Raw genomic sequence first — 24,122 nt, forward strand, 5'->3', positions numbered from 1 at the left:
AGGCAACTTCCACTAGGACTGTTCTCTTAAAACTTTCCCTTGACATCGTAACATTTCATATAAAGTACTCAGGCAGTTTTCAGATGTTTAGACTGTGAAGGTTGGTGGGTTCTGAGAATGAAAAGGGGGCACTTACAGCCTCAAAAACGAGAGGAAACCTGCTGTCTTTTTGTGAGGAATACACATAACACAGTATTCCCCCCCATAGCCTTAACCAGTGCTGCCTGGCACCCACAGAAAATGCCCTGTGCTCAAGGATCTGTATTTCTCCCAGCCTCACTGTAATCCCCCCATAATGGCACCATCACCTTCTATTTCTCTGAGCTATCTCATCAATAAGAGGAGATAGAGGGTCAATGTGTTTTCAGATATGAAAGTAAACCCCACATAACTCTCCGGGTGTTAACTTTAATGATAAAATTCATAGCTATATATCAGCACTGACATTAAAGTAATGCTCCAGTCCACAAGAGGATGGCAGAATTATCTATGTTTTCTCTCACTCCTGGAATCTTTACTCAAAATTGAAATGAATTGAATTTCATTAGGAACTGGAGTATATTTGCCTGAACTGCTGTTGGCTGTCCGTCCAAAAATTTTATGAAACAAGGAAAGCAGTGGGAAATGGACCTACTCTCCTTAATTTGACATACATAGAGTAGAAATGTTCTACTTGGTTGAATAAAAAGGGGTGTTTTTCTGATTTTTGAAATTAAAAATACTGCTATATCCTCAGTAGGTATGCCACATAAAGCATGAAAGGCAGTGCCCTAACTTTTCCTCTCCTACACGTAGCCTATGGTATGGTCCTTTCATCCCAAGTCCTGCTGAGGATGTCACTGCCCTCACACAGGGGCATCTGTGCTTTCTGGGGGAGAACATCATCATTCTGAATATTTTCACAGTCCCAGCCATACAGAGAAAAAAACAGCAGTCCCCAAGTGAGCCCTGACAATAAAATTAAATTTATTATTTCTTCTATAGAAAATGGACTGCTTTGGTAAGCCAGCTAATAGGCACTGTGTAGTTAGACTCCCAAAGCTGATTTAAGCTGTACCAGGATAAGAGATACAGGTTTCAGCAAAGATATTTCCTGAAGAAATGAAAAGATTGGAAGGAAGGAACAGATTGATCTTGTGAAAACCTGAAAGCTCGTGTGCTTAAATTATAGAAGGGCAATTATGGAACATATTACACAAAACCAACCTGTCACCACCAGGAGTTTCTTCTGGGGCTTCAGTGAAAAAAAAGGCAAAAATACAAGGCAAAACAACTTGGAATCAGAATTAAAATGCTACAATACAGCAAAAAATTCCCAGTCAACAGATTTTTGGCAGCTGTTTCATGATTTTGCAGTAAGGTTAAAAACACACTACCCGTTGTTGGTTGAAAATGGAAACCCACTGCCATTCTCTCTGTTTCCCCTCTCTGTACAAGTACACTGCCCTGTGCAGCAGCCAGCCACCCACCTATGCTGTAACACACAAGCCTATCTTTGGGGTAGCTCTTTAACCAAGTGGATCTACAAAAACAAAGGGGGAAAAAAAGCCAAGAAAAGAATTTAGAAAAGCAATGCATTTTTGGGGAGGAAAGAAAATATTAACAAAAACCTAATGAACCTCCTCCTTAAGTACATTCAAGATCACCCTTCTCTAAACAACACCTTTTTTGTGTGAAAACTTATTATTTACGCTTAGCATAAATAAGTTTTACCCAAATTTATGCAATTGCTGAATGATCATCACATCTCTGACACTTATATTTATGTCTGCAGGATCCTGTTTAGAATTTGACACTGAGATGAACATAGAGGAAATGAGATTTTCTAATAAATATGGAAAAAAAAAAAGACATGGGACGTAAGTGCATAAGCCAGAACGAGTTTGTCAGTCTCATTTTTCAGTACATGCACAGTAGCTCCCAGCTATTGTGTTAAAAAACAGACAGACATGGATTTTCTCATCGATCACAGTAACAAAGAGAACTATCTTCCCTCATTAACAGCTCACAGAGAAGATGGCACTGCATGTTTGTCTGAAGAGTTTAAGGAAGAGTCTATTGTCACATACTTGCAAAATGCGGTCTCCTTCACGGATCCGTCCATCTCTGGCAGCAATGCTGTTTGGATCAACCTGCACAGGACAATAACCACTGAACATGAAAGGATTTTTATGGGAAATTATAACAGCTGCACAATTGCATGAGTTGAAAAAGTACCATTTTCACACAGTGTAGAGGCAATCTGAAGTTTCCTTTAGTCACAGAAACGGAACAGTTCTTTAAATGATCACATGAGCTTGTTTCAGATAAAAGCCTCGAGACAGAAAGGGTTGGGAGCATATGATTTTCAAATTAATACTTTCCTATGCCACTGTCAGGCATTAACCTTCAGCTGTCAGAGCATTAAAAATTAATGACAGACACCTTTTTCTCTGGAAGTTTACTATAGACTGAAAAGCTTCTGCAGCAATTGATACCTGTTTACAAATGGACCTGTATTTGGCCGCAATTATTTTTCTTCCATGGAAACATTTACTATTAAACTATTATCTTAGTAATCAATCTGTTTGCAAGGAAACATCGAAAAAAACCCAAAGGATCCATATTGTATAGATCACTCACAGGTCCTGTACATCATTCCTAGTCTGAACCAGTTAATTTTAAGTTAGCTTAACCTAAACAGATATTTAGAGCTCCAGAGATAGTTTATCAAAGACACTATAACTCAGCTGTGAGCAATGACCTACTGCTTGTTGCAGGACAATTCAATCTATCACCTTTCACTTGATGATTATCTTAAATCATTTATTCTACCTCATCATGACATAAGTTCTTTTTTCAAACCAAAATTTGAGTTGAGCGTTTAGTTTGCAGGCTACATCCTCTACACCTGTTAGATATTATTTTCTTTTTGTGCATTGTCATAGAAAAAAACAATGAATCTGAAGCCCTTAATCAAGTATAAAAGATAGTATCAAAACATTCACTTTTACAGGTCTGAGAAAATTTTATCATGTAGGATAAATGGAACATTTCAGATATAATCCTGGAATGCATTAAAAGATTCCTGAGCTTTCTTTGTCTTCACAAGGTCAAACAGACTTTAACAGTACAGCTTGTACAAGTGGTAGAAGATATATTCTTAGGTAATTTATATAAATTTCTCATTCTTGTTCCAAGACTGTGCTTATGATATTATTTAACATTGCTACTAGCCTCTTTATGTGCAATCTTGCCTTTGTCCCATTCACTGATACATGGAATAGTCTTTTCTGGTCCTCTCCAACCATGAGCTTGACTAATACTTTAGAACCACAGAACCACTCAAATGGGAATGGACCGATAAGGATCCCACTAAGCCCAACAACCAGCTCCTCACAAGACTACCTAAAACAAAACTATATCACTGAAAGCTTTGCCTAGTTTCGCCTTTAATTCTGACAGGCTTGGTGCTGTGACCTCACCCCTGGACAGCCTTGTTCCAGGAACAAATCCTCCTTTTGGTGAAGACCCTTTCTCTAATATCAAAATTTGGTTCAGTATGTCAAAAAAGTGACCAATTGGGATCACAGTTCATGCAGAACATGTACAGTGATCTTGGAATCAGAAGAGTTCTGTTTTACCCAAAAAACCCCCCCATCTGAATGACAGAGACTCAAAGGGAGATGGTGTTCTTGGAAGTCTTATGGACTGACCCTGCGAAAGGCTAACAATCTGTGCTAGGTGCCACATTTTCTGAGTGGAGCCAGTGAAAACCTGATAATTCATCCCACCTCAGTATTCAGAATTCTATATTTTCATTTTCCAACATATTAATTCCTAAAGCTACTCTTTCCGCCCACCTGTGATATATCTCTGTGTACCACAGCAGTAATAAACACAAAAACAGTACAATAATAACTGACCACTGCTAGGATTACTGAGGCTGTGGCAGAGGGAGAATGCAAGCAGGGCTGTGGAGAAGGCACTTTTCTGCTCAAAAGCTCTGCCTGATCTTCATCATAAGGACACATTTCCTTCAAAATTCTGATGATTCTCAGACTGCTTTAGGCTTTACCAACTACAATGTTGTAGTTAAAAGCATTTAAAGTAAAGAAGCACACTAGTAATAATTACCCTGCTTGGGCAACATGATTTAACTGATAATGTAAATTAATTGAGAGTGACATGAGCTGGTTGATGTCCAACAGTTCTGCACTTCTCTCTAAGAGCACTTGCATGTTCATTCCCTGGCATGTGTAGCCCCCCATTAACGTCTCCCATGCTCCTCCCCAATGTCATGTCCTTACCTCACTGACATAGATTCCCGTGTCCTCCTCATCATCAGTTCTGTAGCAGACAGTCAGCCCCAGCTTCTCCTGGCTGCCAATGCGGCACAGCTCCACCTCCTACAAGAGAATTTACAGGCTTTTGTGGTCGCTCTTGCCAAGGGTGGAAAAGAATGCACAGCACAGGAGAGCACCAAGCTGCTGAGACACTCATGCTGTATGACCTACTCATCCTGCTCAATCCTGGGACACAATGCTATGGGTGGATCTTTAAGGGGGAAATTCCATGAATTAAGAAGGAAATCCCACTACAATGCAAGTTCAAGCTATACAGAAACTGTTTGGTAAGACATGCCAACTTGGAGAAATATAGCTTTGCATTGACTCTGCAGGTCTTTGACTTTTGGGTGATAGAACTGACTGATAGTAGATTACATAGTCCTTCTAGTTGCACCACACCAGCTGATTTATAGCATGTAAGACAGACTGGCTACCATCAATCAATCCATCACACAAGTGCCTCTCCTTTCTGACAACAATCAAGCCATAAAGCAGAAATTCAGGCTTCCATTAATGGCATAAAAATTCCTTCCCTGGCCAGTTTAGTGGTACTTTATTGCAGAAACTGTTAGATAAAAGAAAGATGCTTCAAGGAATCTCCCGTGGAGCTAAACAGCCGTGACATCTTCTCAATTGTGAGATGATGCAGAAAACATATTTTTAGTGCCAGATGTCCCAGCAGTGGCATCTCATGAAAAGTGCAAGTTTTTGGGCAGATGGTAGAGTGATAACTGCTACATACACCCATCTGAGTTAGGCATCTTTAGGGTTTCATAGGGGAGCCATTCACAAAAATGCAAAGCTGCACTTGGTTTGAACATTGTGTAACAAATAATTGCAATAAAGCAGGATGAACCCAATAACACAGAATATTAGCTTGGCTGCAAATGAGAAACTTTAGTTGGCATTTGTATGTAAAGGGAGTCTTCAGGTCACATTTGGACCCTGACAGCTTCTGCTTCTGTGACTATGCAATAAAAGAAGAGAGACCAACCTTTGCTTCAGTTCTCAGATACAGAGTTCTCTGTGATACAGAGCTTGTTTCCCCCCATTTCCAGAAATGTCACGCAGGCTAATCCACAAACAGGCACAGGATGCACAGCAGTGTGGACTCTCTACTGAGTCCAGCAAGCTGTGGGGCTCAGCTGCCAACATACCACAATTTACAGAAAAACCTGTACTGCACACACATGGGTTAGCCAATGAGCCTTGGGATGTTTTCATTTCAGCTGAACATCTCTCGCAAAGTGCACTGCTATGGCTTGCTCCCATTCTCCCTCACCAAAATTCAAATCTACACAGGTTCACTAGCTGCACAAACCCTAGAAGCTTCTCCCTGGACTCTGGACATTCAGTGTCTTCATAAAAACAAAGAAAATGTAGAAAAAAAACCCCTCATAAAATCTATAATATTAAGTTTTTCTTAGATATGGCAGGAGTTCTACATAGGGTTGTAAAGAGTGGAATTATTCAGCAGAACACATGACACATTGGGTTTCAAAGAAGAAACCCAGAAGCACGCTTTCATTAGGGAAGGGAATTACAGTGACCTGCTTTTGCATTGGGAGCAAAAGGATGTGTACTGGAGGGAGGCCTATTCAAAACCCACAGTAATTGATGTCTCCAGAGGGAAAGCCCACTTGACTGGAACTGTAATATTAGGGAGAAATTACAGTAAGAAAACGGCTTCAATTACAGCAACAAGGTATACTTTTAAGGAATAAAGAAGTTTGTGGTCCCTTGGAGACCTATAAGGAAACCTAAATACACCATAAAGGACCGAAACTGGGACCTTTAAATCAAGGCAAACGGGGAGCTGCGCACAAGTTGAAATCCATTAACTTTCATTGTCCTGCTGGCACAACCTCCTGCATCCCAAAGCTGAGGCTGGACAGAGGCCCCAAGGATTGCTCTGAACACAATTTCTTCAGACACGAATGACCTTGAAATTCTCATGAATTATTTGATTCAAAATGTTGCTACAAAGCTGTACCAATGTTTCAGGCTGCAAATGAACTGAATTCTCCTAGTGCGCTGGCTCAATGAGCAGAAAAAAAAATAACCATTTAGGGCAAGAAAGAGCAAAGGAAAATGAGGATGAGCCTGGAGGCTTCATCCTGTGTCTAAGAGATTTACCAAAACCAGCTGATGACAAGTATCAGTGACTAGCACCCTCTGCCTGGGCTGTAGTAGCCCTGGCTGCACTCAGTGCTTGAGCTACTACAGCTCTCACTTCTCTGCCTCCTAACAGATCTAAGAGCTGAGTGCCTGGTAATCTTGGACCACATCTTTCCTCCATGACTCTGTGGGGTGTAGTCTGATGACTGCACATGGTTGTGGCTGCTTAGAAGCTGTAGATACCTACAACTGAGATCTTAGTATTAAAGGCCCAACAACCATTTCATGTTTTTCAGTCCAGATGCAAATACACATTCAAGTAATGTCTCATTCAGCATGAGGGAGATGGTAGATTGAGGTCTGTTGCTTTACACTGGAAATCTTCCAGACAACTGCCTTTTGCCCATGGCACACCTGCACTACTAACCTCATGGCATCTCTTTTTTCACAGGAAACACAATACATCCTGGTCACAAGCAAACAAACCAGAGTTGAAAAATATCTTTTGAAAATTTAAAAACACTTTGCATAAAATAGTAAATCATCTTTCAGAGCAAAAGCCCACAAGTCTGATCTCTAAGTCTGTGTAACAAGCTCATATGAAACACTTCAACAGAAGAGCAGCAAGTGAAACACTAGAGAACCAGGACTATCACAGTCAAATACACTTGACATAGCATTTTTCAACAGATGCTTTATAGTGTTGTGGAGTTTTTCTCCACACAACTGGTCTTTAACAGAAAAACCAGCAAATTTGGCAGCAGTAATGTATTTGTAACGACATGATTTCCTTCTCTAAAATACTTTTTTGATATATGCACACATGTGCATGCATGCACACACACAGTTGCTTTCTCTTTGGTTTTTGTCTGTGTGCATGCAGGGACTGAACTGAGAGTCTTCAAAACTCAGTATTTTCAAAATCTATGAAAAATAATATTTGGACTTTGATGAATAGTGCTGACAGACAAATGGTGGGAGGAGAGGGACTGAAGTTCAGAAAGAGCTCAGGAGATGATAGCCCTCCCCACTTTTGGGCACACTGGGGGCAGCCACCTCTCAACACAAAGAGTACTTTGCTGCCAAGGGACAGAATCAATGCCAAATTGCTAAATCTTTGACTTGCTGCTTTTTTTCTCTGTGTGGCCAGAACAAAAATTCAGTGCACTCCCTCAGTAAAGACAATGCTTTAAAGTGTTTCCCCATAAATTGTGTGGTTAAAAGACAGACATGGAAATTAGAATAAAGGTTATCCCTTCTTGAAAGACTGGGATGCAAATTTATAAAGTAGCCAATTTCTGCAGACAGAAGTGACACAAAAGACAGAAAAGAGATGCAGATCATGTAGGATTGAAATATCCCTACCTTCTCAAAATCATTGTGCTTTAAAAAAATAATTAGGAATATCTTGCCTCATAAGACAGATTTTTTAGGAGAGGCTCGATTGTAATTGCATAGGAATAGTCACCTCATATAATTTTTTGTAACTTGTTTTCTTTATCTATAAGCAGAAAACAATCAAAACACTACTAGAGTAGCAGCACATTAAAGAATAAATTGTTACAGAGCGTTTGAAAAGCACTGTAGGAATACTATAAATACTCCACATCCTTACAAAAAATCCTTATCTGCCTTTACAGCAATTGTTGAACCCACTTAAAATACCAAAACAAACTATGAAAACCACCACAACTGCTGAGCTTCCTTCACCCATACAATATGCCAGAGTAATGGGTCCAATGAACTCTGCCCTAGAAGGGGCAGCATCAAATTCAAACACAACAGTATTCTTCCTAAATGGACATTAAAATCCTCATTGCAATGAGAATATTATCTTGCCATTGAGATAAAGTAAAAAAAAATAAAATTAATGTTACTCCCCAGTGTAACAGAACCTGTCACCAATAGTTCAAAGTTTATATTTTTGTGACATAGTCAGACAGAAGATCCTAAACATTTTTAGCTTGTGATACAGTCAACTATTTAATTTCTAAGCATTAACTAGAATCTACTCATCACATTTAACTTTATCTTTAGAGGAAGAGATCAGGAAAAAATTCAGCCTGTAAAACCTGCTTTCTTCCCTCTCCAGTTGAAAGAGCACTCCTAAATAGAGGACAAGAAAAAAAGAGACAGAAATGGGAAGGGAACACTGCAGTTTACCAGTATGAAAAAAACAGGTTTTAAATTAAGAGCCAACACAACAGGACACACATAGGTTTCAAAAAAGGAAATCCCCACAGCATACTGGAGAAGGATTCCTACTCCATCAGCAGAAAGAAAAAATTTTGCCAGTCTGAAAAACTTCTTGTGTAGTGAAACAAACAATGAAGTTCAGATATGCTTTAGCTTAACCCTAAAATGTTTGAAATATAGCTGACCAGTTCCATCCACAAAGCCTACAGTAAAGTAATGGTGTTTTAAGGCAAAAGAATTCTAAGAGATGCAGTCTATGGACATGTCTGTGGGTTCAGCAATTTTTCTGTACCAGTGAAGGATTACTAGTACCTTTTGAACCAAACCCAGATTATAATTCTTACTAGTTGATATTATTGCAATGTCAAGAAAAAAAAAATAGAGAAAATAAAATGTCATCTTTGTAGCCACCCTGAACAATGCACTTACATCAATAAGTGAGTTACTACTCATGTGAAGATTCTGAAACAACCCCAGGTATGACATGAAACACCTTTATGTTTTACCCCTTTTCAGTCCACTATCAGGCAGAGCTCCAAACTCTTTACACAATTTACCTGGTAGTGAGATGACCTAAGAGGCTGGAAGTGCTAAAATACACAAAGGTTTAGCTGACTGTTTTTTGATTATGTCCTTGTTTATCTGTAAAGCAGTGTCTTGCATCAGAAAGTTATTCTGGGCCATAGCCTTTTCAGAAGAAATCAAGGCTTATTGAATGGAATGAGGGGCCCAATATCTGATGATCCAAAGTGGAGAAGCTTAGTATTTAGCATAGATTTTAAGAAAAAACAACACCAAAATAATAAAGCAAAATAGGAAAAAAATAGTTAATTTTGTCTTTGTTTTTCCTTTTTCACCTGTAGTAATTGCTGAGAAGCTGCTTTTTACTGTTCATCTTGCTAATGGTATAATTGACAGAATGAATAATGAAGCACAAAAGGCCAAGATCAGAGTACTTACAGAATAGCTCAATGAGGAATTAACTGAGAAAGTACATTAAAGTCTGACTTATTTTAATAAATTAGTTACACTGAAAAAAAATCCTCATCTATCTGAGCTAGTGTCAGTCCTCTGAGGCATCAAACAGGAGTGCTAAGGGACTACACAGACTACACACCTTAAAATTATGATTCATTCTGCAGTATCATCTTGATTCTGCATCTTTATGGGTAAGATCAACCTCCAGTTTATATGCATAGCTGAATTTTGGCTGCTTTTCACACTTTCTGTCAGAGTTATTATATGAAGGCTCTGTGAGATCATTTTTTCAGTTTCTTGTTAGTTTCTGTAAACTATGGAAGCTAAGCAAAGATCAGTCTCAGTCTCACAAAAGTGTCCAACTCTGCAGTTCTTGTCTCATCACTTACCTTGCACCTCAGTGATGCAAGCATTGGGATCATTATCAGACAGGGCTTCAAACAGCCAAGCACCTGGCAGTATCTCTCTAATAGCATTCACTTTCTTGGTCTCTTTCCTCCACATGACCTGAAAGATTTATCTTCTCCAGGCTGCTAAATCACTGGTCATTTACTGGTCATTGCTACTTTGTATAATATTTAATATTCATAATGCCACACACTCATCATCACTGGCAAGTAATTTGGCTCATGAAATAAAAATAATACAAACAGAATCTTAACTCCTCATACAGGAAGACTTCAATCAAATGAAGCCCTAGGAGGGCTAACAGTGGAGCTACTAAATAGAAAAATTCATCTCAAATTCAGAAGAGATGATAATGATATTACATGCTATATAAAATCATGTGTTGCAAATGAGAGTGGATGTAAAACAGTGCTTGTAAAACAAGCATCATCAGCAGAATAAATCCTATTCTTTAGACTTTGTTTTAAAGCATAGTTTATTTCACCTTGAATTTGTGCTGTGCAGGAGGAGTTGTGTCATGTGCAAACGATCAGGGTGTGTACAATGGGTAAGATACACACTTAAAGCAGACACTTAGTGTTACAAACAGTGTTTCACACTACCCAAATCATGCTTCCTACACTGAGCATGGCTTTTTAAAGAGCTTATGTCTTTAATCAGTGACCAGAAGTAAATTGAAGAAACTCAGAAGAAAGAGATGTAAATCCTAGCACTTGTAGAAGTCATCAAAACAATCTATTTCAATTATGATTTTTTTTCCTATAGACTACCTATCTCTGTTTAGATGAAGAGAGTCTGTGATGTCTCTGCTGTATATGTAACAAAGTAATTTCATACTATTTTGCTTTTGGAGTTGGAGTGGATGTTAAATATTTAATTCCTTGTATGTGCATGTGTCTATGTGTGCAAACTTATGTACATGTCTATATAGGCACATGCAGTGCTTATATATCTGTGTGTAAGTGCATGCCAGGCAGGTCAGATACACTGAAGAGAATCTTTCCTGACAACCATCTAACAGTAAATTTAAGGGCATGACTACAATTCTTGAAAACACAGTGACAGGGTATATGCTTATAATGAGAAAGTGAAAATGTTAGACCCCACAATTCACAGAATCAGAGTAATGACATTTACAGCCATCTCTGGACTTCATTAACTTTTAATTAAAAACTACATGGACTACCTATTTATTCATAACTGCAACAAGAAAAGAAATGGCAAAAGGAAACAAGAATTTTCAGTTTCTAGAAAAGCTCTTCTGTTATTAGATAGATCAGTCCAACATAAACCTCTTCTTTTACTTTACCTCCATGACAACTGAGTGTTTAGGGTGAGCTACTATAAAGAAACAGCTCACAGGAGAGCCTGTATAGAGGAAATGCCTATCACTGCAGCTTTCTAAAGTATGCCAATAAAAAAAGATCAAAACCGCCTGGGATTCTGAGGCTTCCAGACAGAAGGCAAGTAATACTGCAGGCAAACAAAGGCATACTAGATCTCAGAACTATCCTAACACCATCAAGAGTTATGCTCCCCTGTCAAGGGGATTTTCCAGGAAATTCATTAATGTCTTTGTAACACAGGCTAATTGTAGGCTATGTTCCAGAAGTATTCAGTGTGAAACAGAGTGCAATGAAACAGCCCTCCCCTTCACAGGTCACTGCAGGGTCCTATTGCATTCTTTTCACAATGAATAAACTTGTATTTAAAAGCTTGCAGGGAATTTAATTTACAAACACTCACCACTTTCACCAGAAAAACAATGCTTCTATCAGAAAAGCAAAGCTCTTAATTCCTCTGGTATCTTTACCATGGAAGGTTACAAACACTGCAGGATTTTAGCACATTATAGATCAGTTTTAGAACCCATTCTGTAAATGTCTATGGAGATTTGGTAGAGCTCATGGTTTTGCTTTTAAAATGACCGACATTATCAGGTTGTGAAAATAACCTAAAGAAATACATGTTTTTTTTCCTCTTTCTAACAGTCCCAGTATGTTCTGTTATTCTGATTTCACACAGACCAGCACATCCACAATGTACTTGGGGGCTATTTGGATGGAAATAGAAAAGCTATGGAGCAAGACAGAGCCAGCCTAGATGTAAACAGGTTGGAACTGCTGGCAGCTGTGCTGTTACAAATAAAATTGCATTCCCCAGTGTCTTCTCACTTATCAATTTTGACAGAAGACTGTCCTGACTTCTCATAAACAGCATCGAAAAGGACAAATCACATTGAGTGTCAGATTTGCCAGAATGGATTTGGTTGGTAGCTTGCCACAAAGAAACAGAGGGTTATCTCCATTCCACATGGTGGGGAAAAACAATGCTCAGTCCAAGGGGTGGGGGCTTTACCTTATAGGCTGAAGTCTCATATAATCCTCATCTTTTAAAGAGTGGTTTAGATTTAAGAATCTCTGACACAAGATTTGTTTACATCAAAGCAGAAAGCAGAAATATCAGCAAGCATTTTTCAAATGCATAATCCAAACCCAAAGGTAATGTAGTATGAGAAATACTTAAAATCACTTTCCTACTGATCCCTCCTTTATAGCTTTTCTTAGAGCCACATGCTGTTTTGTGTTCAAAGAATGCTCTGGGATGGATGCTGTAGACAATGATACCAGTATTAGAAAACAAAACAAAACAAAAGAAAAAAAGAAGAAAAAACTAGCAGAAAACCCCAAAATTAATATGCTGACATATAGGCACCTATTAATTAAACATCATGCAACTAGGGAAGCAGAATTTGGCCATGTAGCTGCTGAATCCTTTGATAATAAAGAAGCTCCAATGGATGTGGGAATTCACTCTCACCCTGAAGCTCTGGAATGAAAATTTTTGGTGTGCTTTTTCACTCCTATGTGAAAAATCAAACAATGGAGAAACTTAAGGCATGTAGGCCTGCCAGTGAGTATTCAGCAATCTGATGTGTGATGATCAGTAATAGCTTGTTGGAAATGAGTGGGAGGAGAAAGAAACTCTGGTGTCAGCTGAGACTCCCTTTGAGTGAGGACAGGGGGTGGACAGCAGTCATGGAGCAGATGGGACAACTGGTTGAGCTGGATGAATAATTGAGCTGGACTACAAATATGAGAAGCCTGTGATCACTGTGCTATGGACAAATTCATTGTTGCAGTGGGAGGAAGGGTCTAAGCATATGAGGATGAGATAACACTTATAATTCTGCAGGACTGGCATACCTTGTGTAGCCTGACTTGCATTTAAAGAATATTTTAGGTTAAAGACACATGGTGGACTTTAGAGTGAGTCTATGACATATGGAAGTCAAAGAAGAAAAACAAAATCCTTTACACATTGCAGCTTCCTGGCTGCCAAAGGCTCAACAGCTCAACAGCTCAACAGTGTGTCCTCCAAGAAGTCACAAACCTTCTCTTGAAGCTTAGCTAGCATGCATTATAACAGATTCCTGTCAAAATGATAAATCCAAAAAAATCAACCCTTATGAGAAATATTAAACCTAAAATACTCTAAATCTTATTTAAAAAGATTTTTTTCTCTATTGTCTGGATGATCACACTTACTGGAAAGTAAAATATCCACTGTCATCTTTCAAACAAGCCATGGTCTTACTGTTTCCTCCACCTTCCTATTTGTCCTCTTTATTTCTGTTCTTTTCCCATGGTACAGTATGAATGCAAATTTATTAGAGACACTTAACTACATATTTATATTTTTCCATTATATATGTATCCATATATATTTTCTTCTGTTTGAGACCCAACACCCCTTCTGGTATATCGTATATTTGGGAAAATCATGAACATTTGCTTTCTGAGCAGAGAGATCCATGATGAAATGCTTTTTTGTGGTATTTTTCAGCAGTCTACTTTGGTCCTTGCTATTGGCCTTTACCTTAAAAGAAATGTGAATTTGCAAGGATACAAGAGGAGGTTAAGGTATAATTAGCTAACTGATAATATGCAGTGAAGTGTTTCACTAATCTTGGATCCTACATTGTCATTTTCTTCTCATTAAACAAAGTAGGTGGGGATAGCACAGACAAGGCAGAAACTGAACCTTATGTTAAAATGAGATAAGCAGACTGGAGTAGTAACTATTTAATTGTGCAGTGGGTGTGCACATGTTAAACTGTCTCCTTGAGGGTGGGGAGAACAAACCCATTAAACTTAACCAGTCCAAGTTTTTTTCATTTTAGGGCTTTCCAGAATTTGGTCCCCCACCTGTTTCCAGTGGAAATGGCTCTGACATAAAATGTTATAATGGACCTGCTCTTGGTTATCAGGTAGGAATGCAGTATTCCATGTCTGGCTCGAAATCCATTAACTAACTAGAGGGCTGGAGTACATCTCCAAAATGGGAAAGCTGGGAGAAATGCATTTGGCTAGCCTTTTGAAGAGAATTCACCTTCTCAATAAGAAGATATTATTGCTTTCTACAGGCATCAAATGGAAGAGTCCAGAGAAGTCAGAACCAGACTTCTTTGAGGTGCATTGTGACAGCCACACGAGATCAGACATCAGCTGCTACTTGGGAAATTCCAGTTAGATATTTAAGGCAGTGCTTCTTACCATGAGGGTGGTAAAAGCCTGGAAGAGCTGTGCTGAGAAATTATAGACTGTATACTGCAAAAAATAACCAACTATAACTATATCAGCTCTAAAATCAGCATCCATTTCTTTGCTCCTCTCAGGCTCACTGCGATTTTTGGACTTGCCTCAAATAGGGCTAATTGAAAGCCACTTGGAAAATTTAGTGCTAATGTCTACTGAAGGGAATGAGATAATACTAGCACATGACATCAGCCCTAAAATCTTTACAGTGACTTCTAAATTTCTGTTTATCACTCATTGTGTTGGAGATTAAGGTCTGGAAGGGATCCAAGACATGCAAAAGCTCTATGTGCTTATAAAGCAGTCTCCTCACTTGAGACTGTCAGATATATACTTCTCTGTCCATGAATGTCGTCTTTGACACTCTGGAGTTTTCCAGGCCCTAATGATATAAAGACATTAAAATCCAACATGCTTCATTGAATAGAAGAAAACCTGTTGAAAATAAGGATTCTGATAAGGCCAGAAACTTCAGGTCCCCATATTATAGATATTCTCCTTCCAAAAAACACATACACCTCAGCTGTTTCTGGTTCCCAATTCCCTAACTTTAATAGAAAACCTCTTCATAGGTTCTTTCTAAAACCTCTTCATAGTTCTTTCCAAACTGTGGCAAGCAACTTTTTCTAGACAACATACCTTAGATAAACAAAGTTCAGAGATTTAAGGGGCATCATAGCTTCAGTTCAGATTAGCTGAAAATCACTTAGAATAATTAGCTTTCACAGTACAATAAATGAAATAATTAATTAAAACAATACAATACAATAAATTTCACCTGCTGTAGGTAAAATAATACTTTATATTTGCTGTATTTCAAAATGTTACTGCTGAGTACCAGGCTCTATAAACATCATTGTTACTTCTGCCTGCCTGCTTTGGGCCTGAAATGTGTCAGAAGATTTATCTGCCTCATCAGCACTTTCTAAACACCCAGGCAGCCAACTGAAATGGGGAGGCATAACAGATGTGCCAACATCTGCTGCAGCAAGCATTTATCTGGACAATGGAACATATAGCTGCATATTCAAACTCTTACCCAGATACAAATCCACGTGTTTGGACAGCCTAGATCTATAAATGTTTTGGGATATTAATTGAAATTAAGTTAAAAATGTAGTTTTTCAATTACATTTGTGAGAAATATACCTTTCTGTAATTCAGTTTATGCCTTTCAGCCATTGGAAAGGCAAAATACTATGAAAAAGCTAATTTTAAATCTGAACTTGGAAATTCTTAGAAAGCACTATTAAAATTCCATCCCATCCATGCTCTTGTTTACCTTGAGGAATACACATGTTAAAATATGTATAGTTAAAATATGCAAATTTTAATCACATACATGTACCTATAAATCAAGCACATGAAGCAATAGGAAATCACTTTCAAAACACATTTTGATTTTCCTGGCACCAAAATGAGGTCTATGGGCACCATATCCATGCTGAGTTTCAGCTGTTCAAACTTCTGTCGCACACAGAATGCCCTCTACCCCCAAACACACACTTGTGCAGATTGATAAAATCATGAGATGGAGTACAAAGCAAACTCATCTTCTGCTTTTTGATGCTTAATACAGTTTCACCTGTATTCCTGCTCACCAAACCATGCCCTCTAGGAATGACTATCACATTCTCTTTGAAGAGATCCCTCATTAAATAAAAAAGAAAATTCCCAGAGAAAAGGCCTCTCCTGCTTTTTTTTGATTTCTCCTCTGAAGGCCCAACATGCATAATACTGAAACCTTGTTTTAAGTCCAGTTTATTGTAAAAGGTTCCCTCTTGCTAGGGGGATTCAGCCCATGCTTCCTGTGCTCTAGGATTTCCTAGGATACTAAGCTTTAAAATAGCAACATTATAATAAATTGGTTAACATGACTTATGCTGCTTTACGTAAAATAAATTACTCCCTCCCATCTTTTGTCTGTATAGCTAGATTTCATGTTTCCAAGACAGATTACATGAACATTCAAGTAGAAGGCATATGAAAAATTGCATTAATAAAACCCTTAGAAACATTTTGACTGTAAAGCCTATATGGAAGTATGTGGGATAATAATGTAAGAACTGTCTAAACAAAGAATTTCTCCAAAACAGAAGATTTATAATCCACATATTTCCATAAATATTAAAATATTGCCAGCACCTTTCTCTTCCTTCACTGACTGAAAAGCACATTCCATACATTGTAATGTTGCCCAGCAATAAAGTGTTGCTGAACTAAAGTCACTTTTCTTCATTTTCCTGGAAAAACATAAGCTTTGACAACAAGTAAGAATTTTTATTAGTTTCCAGGTGAAGTAAGGAGTAACCCTGCACTTGTTTTATGAAATCATGAAACAGAATGAATATCACTGACTTGATATATTTTTCTCCTGTTTCAGAACCCAATAAATGGCAATAACCTTCATAAATTTGTCCATGCCATTTTTGTGGTTTTTTTTCTCCCCATTCTCTCTTGATCCTCTGCAGTTGTGGACACAATTCCAATCGCTAAATTGGGATATTTGTTACTTAGGGGAGGTGAGATGACAGCAACTATATTCACTTTGAATGTCAGGATTTTGTGATGATGTAGATCAATACACTCAAAATCAACGAATAGCTGTGGCAGAAATTACCCTGACATTGCCTTCTATCTTAATGACCCAATGACTAGCAAGGAAGAAGAGTGATTTAATGGCCAAAAAAGAGATGCATTACAATTAAAGGCTTCTGGCTTTACTGCCAGCTCTGCCACTGACTGACTTGGCAAGTCTCAGTACAACTGTCCTTAGTTCACCTGCTTGTGAACTCGTGTAGCAATACAGGACATTATAACACTGAAAAACCTCAACAGAATGGTTTTGTTTAATTTATTTATACTTGAAATGTGATTTCAATACTTAAATGGAAAACTGAAAGAAAAGGGCTGCTCCTTTTACCAATCCTTTGCTCATTTACAGTGTGCAATTGGCCACAGTTAGGGATAAATTCTATATTTATTATTGTCTATGGGTAAATTGTATTGATGTAAATCCATGGGTATTTTAAAAATAAAAATGCTTATGGTGTTTTGTGCCAAATGCATGCTCAAACTTTCTTATTTTAATTATTATCCAGTGTTACTCAAAGAAATAAAGCAAAAAATAATCCCGGTGCACTTTTCCCCTTTCAACTGTGACTTTTTCCATTTTTAGTCAATAGCTGCAGTCAGCTGGGACACAGGCTGGGCATTTGTCACTCAGAATTCTTTTGAGTTAAAAAGGAGAAAACACAAGGAAAGGTTTTAGAAGCCCTGATCACTTTAGTGCTTCCTCAGGTCCAACTGAAACAGCTGCAATAATCTATTTACAAATCCAGGAGAATTCCTCACAAGAGAGCTTTAAAACACAGTTCATTTTTTCTCTTTATATTTGTATGATAGGACAGCCTATCACCCCAAGTCCCCACAACTAGACTCTCCTAAGCAACCAAGACCACAGACTACAGGCACACACATACCTGTTCACTTCCTTTATGATACTTCTTATCAGCAGGTACTATATAATATGAAGAATTGCCACCAAAAAATCAGAACAATGGTGTCAGTAAATGTCTCTATACCATGGAGCAACCATGATTCAGCCATAATTGCTAGATCTGAAACAATGATCAGAAAATAAACAGTGTACCAAGTCTCCTATGAAAACACTGAGAGAGTTGGGGTTGTTCAGCCTGGAAAAGAGAAAGCTTCAGGAAGAACTTAGGGCAACCTTCCAGCACCTAAGGGGGGCTACAAGAGAGCTGGAGAGGGACTTTATACATGGGCACGTCATGATAAGGCAAGGGGAAAGTAAGGGCTTTAAAATGAAAGAGGGCATATTTAGGTTAGATACTAGGAACAAGTTCTTTGCTATGAGGGTGGTGAGACACCCAGAGAAGCTGAGGATGCTCCATCCCTGGCAGTGTTCAAGGCCATCCTGGATGAGGCACTGAACAGCTTGATCAAGTGGGAGGTGTCCCTGCCCATGGCCAGGGCTGGAACTAGATTATCTTTAAGGTCACTTCCAATCCAAACCATTCCACGATTCTATGATGAAGTCCCAAATTATCTAAGCCCACTTTGAGCTGTCAGTTCAGTCCCTTCAGCACAACAGCAGCTCCATAAGGTAAAGCATGTGGTGAGAAGCATCTGCTTTTTCCATTGAGAATCTACAACACAGCAAGTTTGTTCCTATTTCTCCTACAGTCATGTCTGATGACAATGGAAAGACAAAACCTTGTCCACCATTTCAGCTCTCCTAAACTGCAACACCCATATCTCTACAAGGATCCATATTTCTTGAAGCCTTCTTTTTAAAATTATATTTGGTGTTGCTGAATTCAAGAAGTGCCTTTTATTTCCTATAAGTGCATTTTTTGATTTATCTCCAGTTTTAAGAAGTTCAGGGTAAAATACAAAGACTCAAATCACAATAGGAAACACAGTAAAAAAACAAGCACGACCTGATAACTAGCTCCATTGTGCAGAATCACTCATCAAGTAACAAAACAAAAGAGCCTGACAGCAGCAATCAGCAGTGCTGGCAGTGTGTGCACAGAAGCTGTTTCCATAAAAACTGTTTGTTCAGTTTGAGGAGGAGTTCCAGTTGTGTTTGCCACAAGCTCCTGTAATGCTCACACAGGGGTGTTTGCAGACTATCAGAGCTCTGGAGAGAGTTGATACAGGCCATCAGCTCAGTAATCCTCATGTTAAAAATGCCCTAAATATGAATTTACAAGATAGGCAGAACTGTTTGCTTTATTGGTTAAATAATCCATGTGTTGAAAAGGTCTTAAATAAGAATTCACCAGGCAGGCAGGTGTCTCCTGGACTATTACAGCAATGGTAGGCTGTTCAGAACGTCACTGAGACCACTCTTCAGTGGCCCATGAGAGCTCAACCCATAAATACCTACAGGTGTTCAAATAACTTTATTCAGATAAACAGTTTCACTCAGACTGCTAATCTGAACTTTATTTCTTAGGAGAAAACGCCAATAAAAATCAATAATTTTAAAAGTGTAATGTCACAGAACTGGTAAATTTGATTTTGCTCCTGAAATACCTTCCCTCATCATAATGGGATGAGTATTACTGGAAGAGGGAATCAGTGTGTTACTGCTGCACTGTATCTACTGCAGTGTTCAGATACAGTAGAAGAAACAAGAAGAGCAGGGTAAAATTTTCCCCTATGCAACTTCTAAGTGTCCAGCAAAAAGACATCTACACAAAGACTTATGGCCAATTCCAAAAGGTTTTTAGCTTATCTCTCTTCAAGTTGTTTGTGAAATCACCTGACAGAATCTGATCCAGAAATGCTCAGGTCAATAGGAAATCTTAGGAATTTCAGCAGGTTTGGATCAAGGCTATAGTAAATTTGACAGACTAATCTAAATTTACAGTTAACAGATTTATGAGTGCAAATACTTAACAAAACATTTAAGTGAATGACTGTGCATAAATTAACATTTGCATTCAACATGCATACACACACACATTGATTTCTTTACTCTGATGGAAAAATTTGTCCCTTGGGTCTACAAATCAAAATATGATCCTAAGAGTAATAATTTTTGCCCTGAACTATTAACCAACCTTCAGAGCACTATGTGTTGCTGTGCTTAGGAGGAGGATGATGCAGTAAAGCAACTTGCATATGAATATCTTAATTTCCAGAAGTCCTATTCTCTACCGCACAGGAAGAATCCACATAGCATGTGGATAGTTTCTAGTTCATGCTCCAAGTGGGAAAAACCTCCTATGGATTTTTCTCAAAATACCATGTCCCTCGTGGCTGCTCTCTCTTCCTTTCATTGCCTGGACACAAAAAGCTCCATAAAACATGACCACAGAAAGTTATTACCTGCACATGATTCATGTGCCTGTCTGTACCTTTACTGACATGCACAAACTTTCTGAGTAAAAAAGTAACATAAAGCTGCTCAATGGTTTCTAAGAGAAAAGCATCAGAATACCTCATAATTTCATATAGGGTCAACTCTACCCTAAGCAATTTTTCAGAAGTACTGGTCTTAAAACTGTCCCAATCTATCAGGACTAGCACTGGCATGAATTAAAACAAAAGTCATCAGACACAGGTGGGTGAACACAATGGCTGCCATTCTGCCTTTTTCACTCTGAAATGTTTGCCTCCTGACACAATGGAGTGTTCACATAATTATCCAGGCTCCTGAAAGCTGAAACAATCATTTGTGCCTAAAAATGAAAGTAATCAAAGCTGGAAAGTTTTTTAGGAAATTATTCTGATTTCCTTTGTGCGTCCGCATTGACTAACATCCAACCTTCCTCCAAAAAACAATCCCTCAATGTTGACAGCAAATTTAAGTCTAGTCTTCCTCATATATGCAACAATAGAAAATACAACCCACTGCTATTCCTTCTCAAGGATGTCTGCTTTTCTGTTTGGAAGAAGCATTCAGCTGTAAATGAGAATCTTTTACTATCTGAGATATGTGAGGTTTTAAAAGCTGTAATCCCCCAGAAGAAAACAATCATCTCCCACTCTGCTTTTGCTCAAAAGCTACCTCAGTACATACTTGGTATGAAGATCTCTGCCCCTGGATAAGGACCTGTTGACTAAACAACACTACTAGTTTGTGTCTACTTTAACATTTTATTTTCTTGTCTCATTAGACTGAATCTGTAGGACCAGACATCAGTGACACTTTGTTTTGACCAGCTCTGTCTTTACAACAGTCTTTTAATCTTTTTTATTCTACCCATTTTAGTTGTCCCAACATTTAAATGACTCTGCCCCCTTAATTTCTGTATTACTGTTAATGTCCCAAACCAAATACAAAAAGTTTCTCTCTCATGAATAGGTTCAGAAATGCTTTTAAGTAAGTGTGAACCATTAGCTTATTTACTCTTCCCTAGCACCAATACCCTCTATTCTTCTTGCAAGGCCAAATTTTAGAAAAATGTTTAACACAGATTTACTGAGAACTCTGATGCTTTTAGTCATTTCACCTCATCGGTACCAGCAAGTGTGACAATCATCTAAACTCACTTGGTATAATTCCAGAAGCAGAAAGCCACTCATGGTCAGGTTAGGTGGGTTTGTCCTGAGTCTCTCTGTCTGTCTTTCAGTGATATTGACTGCAAGTCCAATGGAGCACTTACAAATCAGCCCACTCCCACTTCTTAAAAGTCCTCGTGAGTATCTGGCTATGCAAGAATTGCAAATCTTTTGATAACTTTCTGCCAGCACTGACTGATGCTAGCTCTGCCTTCATCTAAGTATCTACCAGCAATTCAGATTTCCTTTAGGACAATTTTTGTAGTAGCATCATAAGGAAGCTGAAGTTGACAAATGAAAATCCCCCAGCTTCATCACCTTCCCAGCCATTTGTTTAAAGTGTGGCACTGTACAGAGCCTAATGAGCCTCCCTGGGAGTAAATCCTTCCAAGGCCATTGGCTCATACTTGAGTTCATTGCATTGTGACAATCTGATCACAGCCCACTGGGCTTTTCTAGCTTACAACTGAGTAGAAGAGTCTTGTAAGTGTCTAATCCTACCACTGCAAGAGTATCTTCATATCCCCAGTGCTGGCTGTCATATATGATCCTCTTCTTGGTCTCTTATGGTGGTTACTCAGGTACTTAAATACTAGCACGTATGAACCAAAGTGATCAGAGTTTTTCAGGACATTCCCTTTCTTGGAAAACATTTTTGTTTTCAGCATCCTATTTGCTTGTCATTTTATTTTTATGCTTCCTAATTTGGCTGCATATTTTGCATTTGTGTCTCAGAACTGATGCATTCTTCATTTACAAACCATTTATATGAAATAATGAAGTGTTTTTCTAGTTCTTTTTCTGCTCATTATCTTGTTTCAACTCCTTTCTGAAATCTCCATGTTTGGTTTCTAATCCATTTTAAAATTTTGTGTTTGCCATGGAGACCTGTGAGCTACTCATCTCCATATTTTTGTATGGGAAGGCTAATGTGCATTTTGGAGATGGAACCGTGCTCTTGACACCAGAAAAGTTGTGATTAGCTAAAGTTCAACTAAAAAGTTGTTACAAATTAAAAAAACAATGATAAAATGAAGAAATACTGACAAAATCCTCCTTCTAAATACAGTACAGAATTAACAATAAACCTCTTTCTCCTAAACACAGGAGAAATCAATCAGGGTAAGATAGAGAACACTCTGTGATTCTTCCATCCAGCCTGCAGACTGAGGGGTAGCATGAGGAGGGCTTCTGCACCCCTTCCCATGTTGCTTTCACCCTTAGATGGTGGATATGATGAGTTGAAAATCTAGAAACAAAGCACCACACTTTTGAGACAATATTAATATAGGAAGTAATATAAAAGCACTGATCTTTAATTGGAGGCCTCCAGAGGAAAGTGAGGAAAAATGCCCACATCACATAGGGTGAATACTCTTTTCTAAGTTTAGCAAATTAACATATTGCCAGGAATCACCAGTTAGAAGCACAGGTGATGAGGTAATTCACCCACTTGGTTCAACCTTTTCTGGAGCCCCCTTCTTCTAGTTGTTTATAGGAAACTGTCCTGGGAGGGTACTTCGTCCTTGGTCCCAGAAGAAGCAAGATTAGAATGGGGTCTTTGGAATTTGCTTTGTCTTTCTCTCTATCATGGTAAGAAAAATGCTGGAGTTAGCTAGGAACTATACAACTATACAATAACAGTCTTCTGAGCTACAAATATATGAAGAATATATAAAAGCAAAAAATTCATTTGGCATCAGATGGACAGTAATTATTTTTGTTCATATTTTGCCAGTTTTTGTCTTCCCATATACCTGAACATTTTTTTCCTTCCCTGTTGCTACTGCCACAGCAGAGCCACTTGTGGAGCTATGCTGGAAATATGGTCAGGCAGCAACACTTCTAAAATTCTATTTAAAAAAAACATTTGATTACTTCCCACATTTGTTTCACAGTAAGTAATACTGGCATCATTGAGAGGCCAGAGCACATCAGAGCAAGATGCAGAGGAACTGAGTGGCCACAGCAGAGTATACCTAAGGCAGAACTGTTGTAGAGACCATGACAGCATTGGAGTATTATCTCCCCCATCCCCTGTCCTGCTGCATCTCCTCAGGACTGGCAACAGGAGCTGGGGAGTCCCTTTTGACTCCGAGACTCTTTTTTGGGATGGAGATATGCAACTCTGAGGAAAAGGCTCTCAGTTATGGCAAGGGAGCCTAATAATGTCTAACAAAGACCTGAAATAGCAGATAATACAATCAGTGAGTAACCTAAACCATATTACCATATGGGATTAAACTTTGGGAATATCTTTCATGTTTAGAGCTCTGCTAATTAAACGCTATGAGATATTCTTAAAAACTTACATATTTAGTAGAAAACATTCTTCTCAAAAGGAGTCTAGACAGTTTCTTTCCCATTTAAGTTTCACATGAAACACTTGATTTCAGTCACTCAGTGAATATGCCTTGGGCAACTGAATCACAGCTGACAGAGAATTAATGACTAT

At 38.4% G+C, this 24,122-nt stretch overlaps 1 protein-coding gene across 2 annotated transcripts in view; it reads right to left on the reverse strand.

Moving 5' to 3' along the window:
* The window catches only part of PDZRN4 (PDZ domain containing ring finger 4), a 226,566-nt gene that overhangs the window by 12,220 nt on the left and 190,224 nt on the right, over nucleotides 1-24,122 (reverse strand). For both annotated transcript variants that reach the window (XM_079304158.1, XM_079304157.1), the window contains exons 6-7: nucleotides 4,290-4,388; nucleotides 2,070-2,132 (exon numbers count right to left, since the gene is read on the reverse strand). In XM_079304158.1, coding sequence (XP_079160284.1) covers nucleotides 2,070-2,132; nucleotides 4,290-4,388 — 162 coding nt within the window. The remainder of the gene's footprint in view (nucleotides 1-2,069; nucleotides 2,133-4,289; nucleotides 4,389-24,122) is intronic.

The sequence above is a fragment of the Erithacus rubecula genome (genome assembly GCF_903797595.1).
Source record: "Erithacus rubecula genome assembly, chromosome: 4".
In the NCBI taxonomy this organism is placed as follows: domain Eukaryota; kingdom Metazoa; phylum Chordata; class Aves; order Passeriformes; family Muscicapidae; genus Erithacus; species Erithacus rubecula.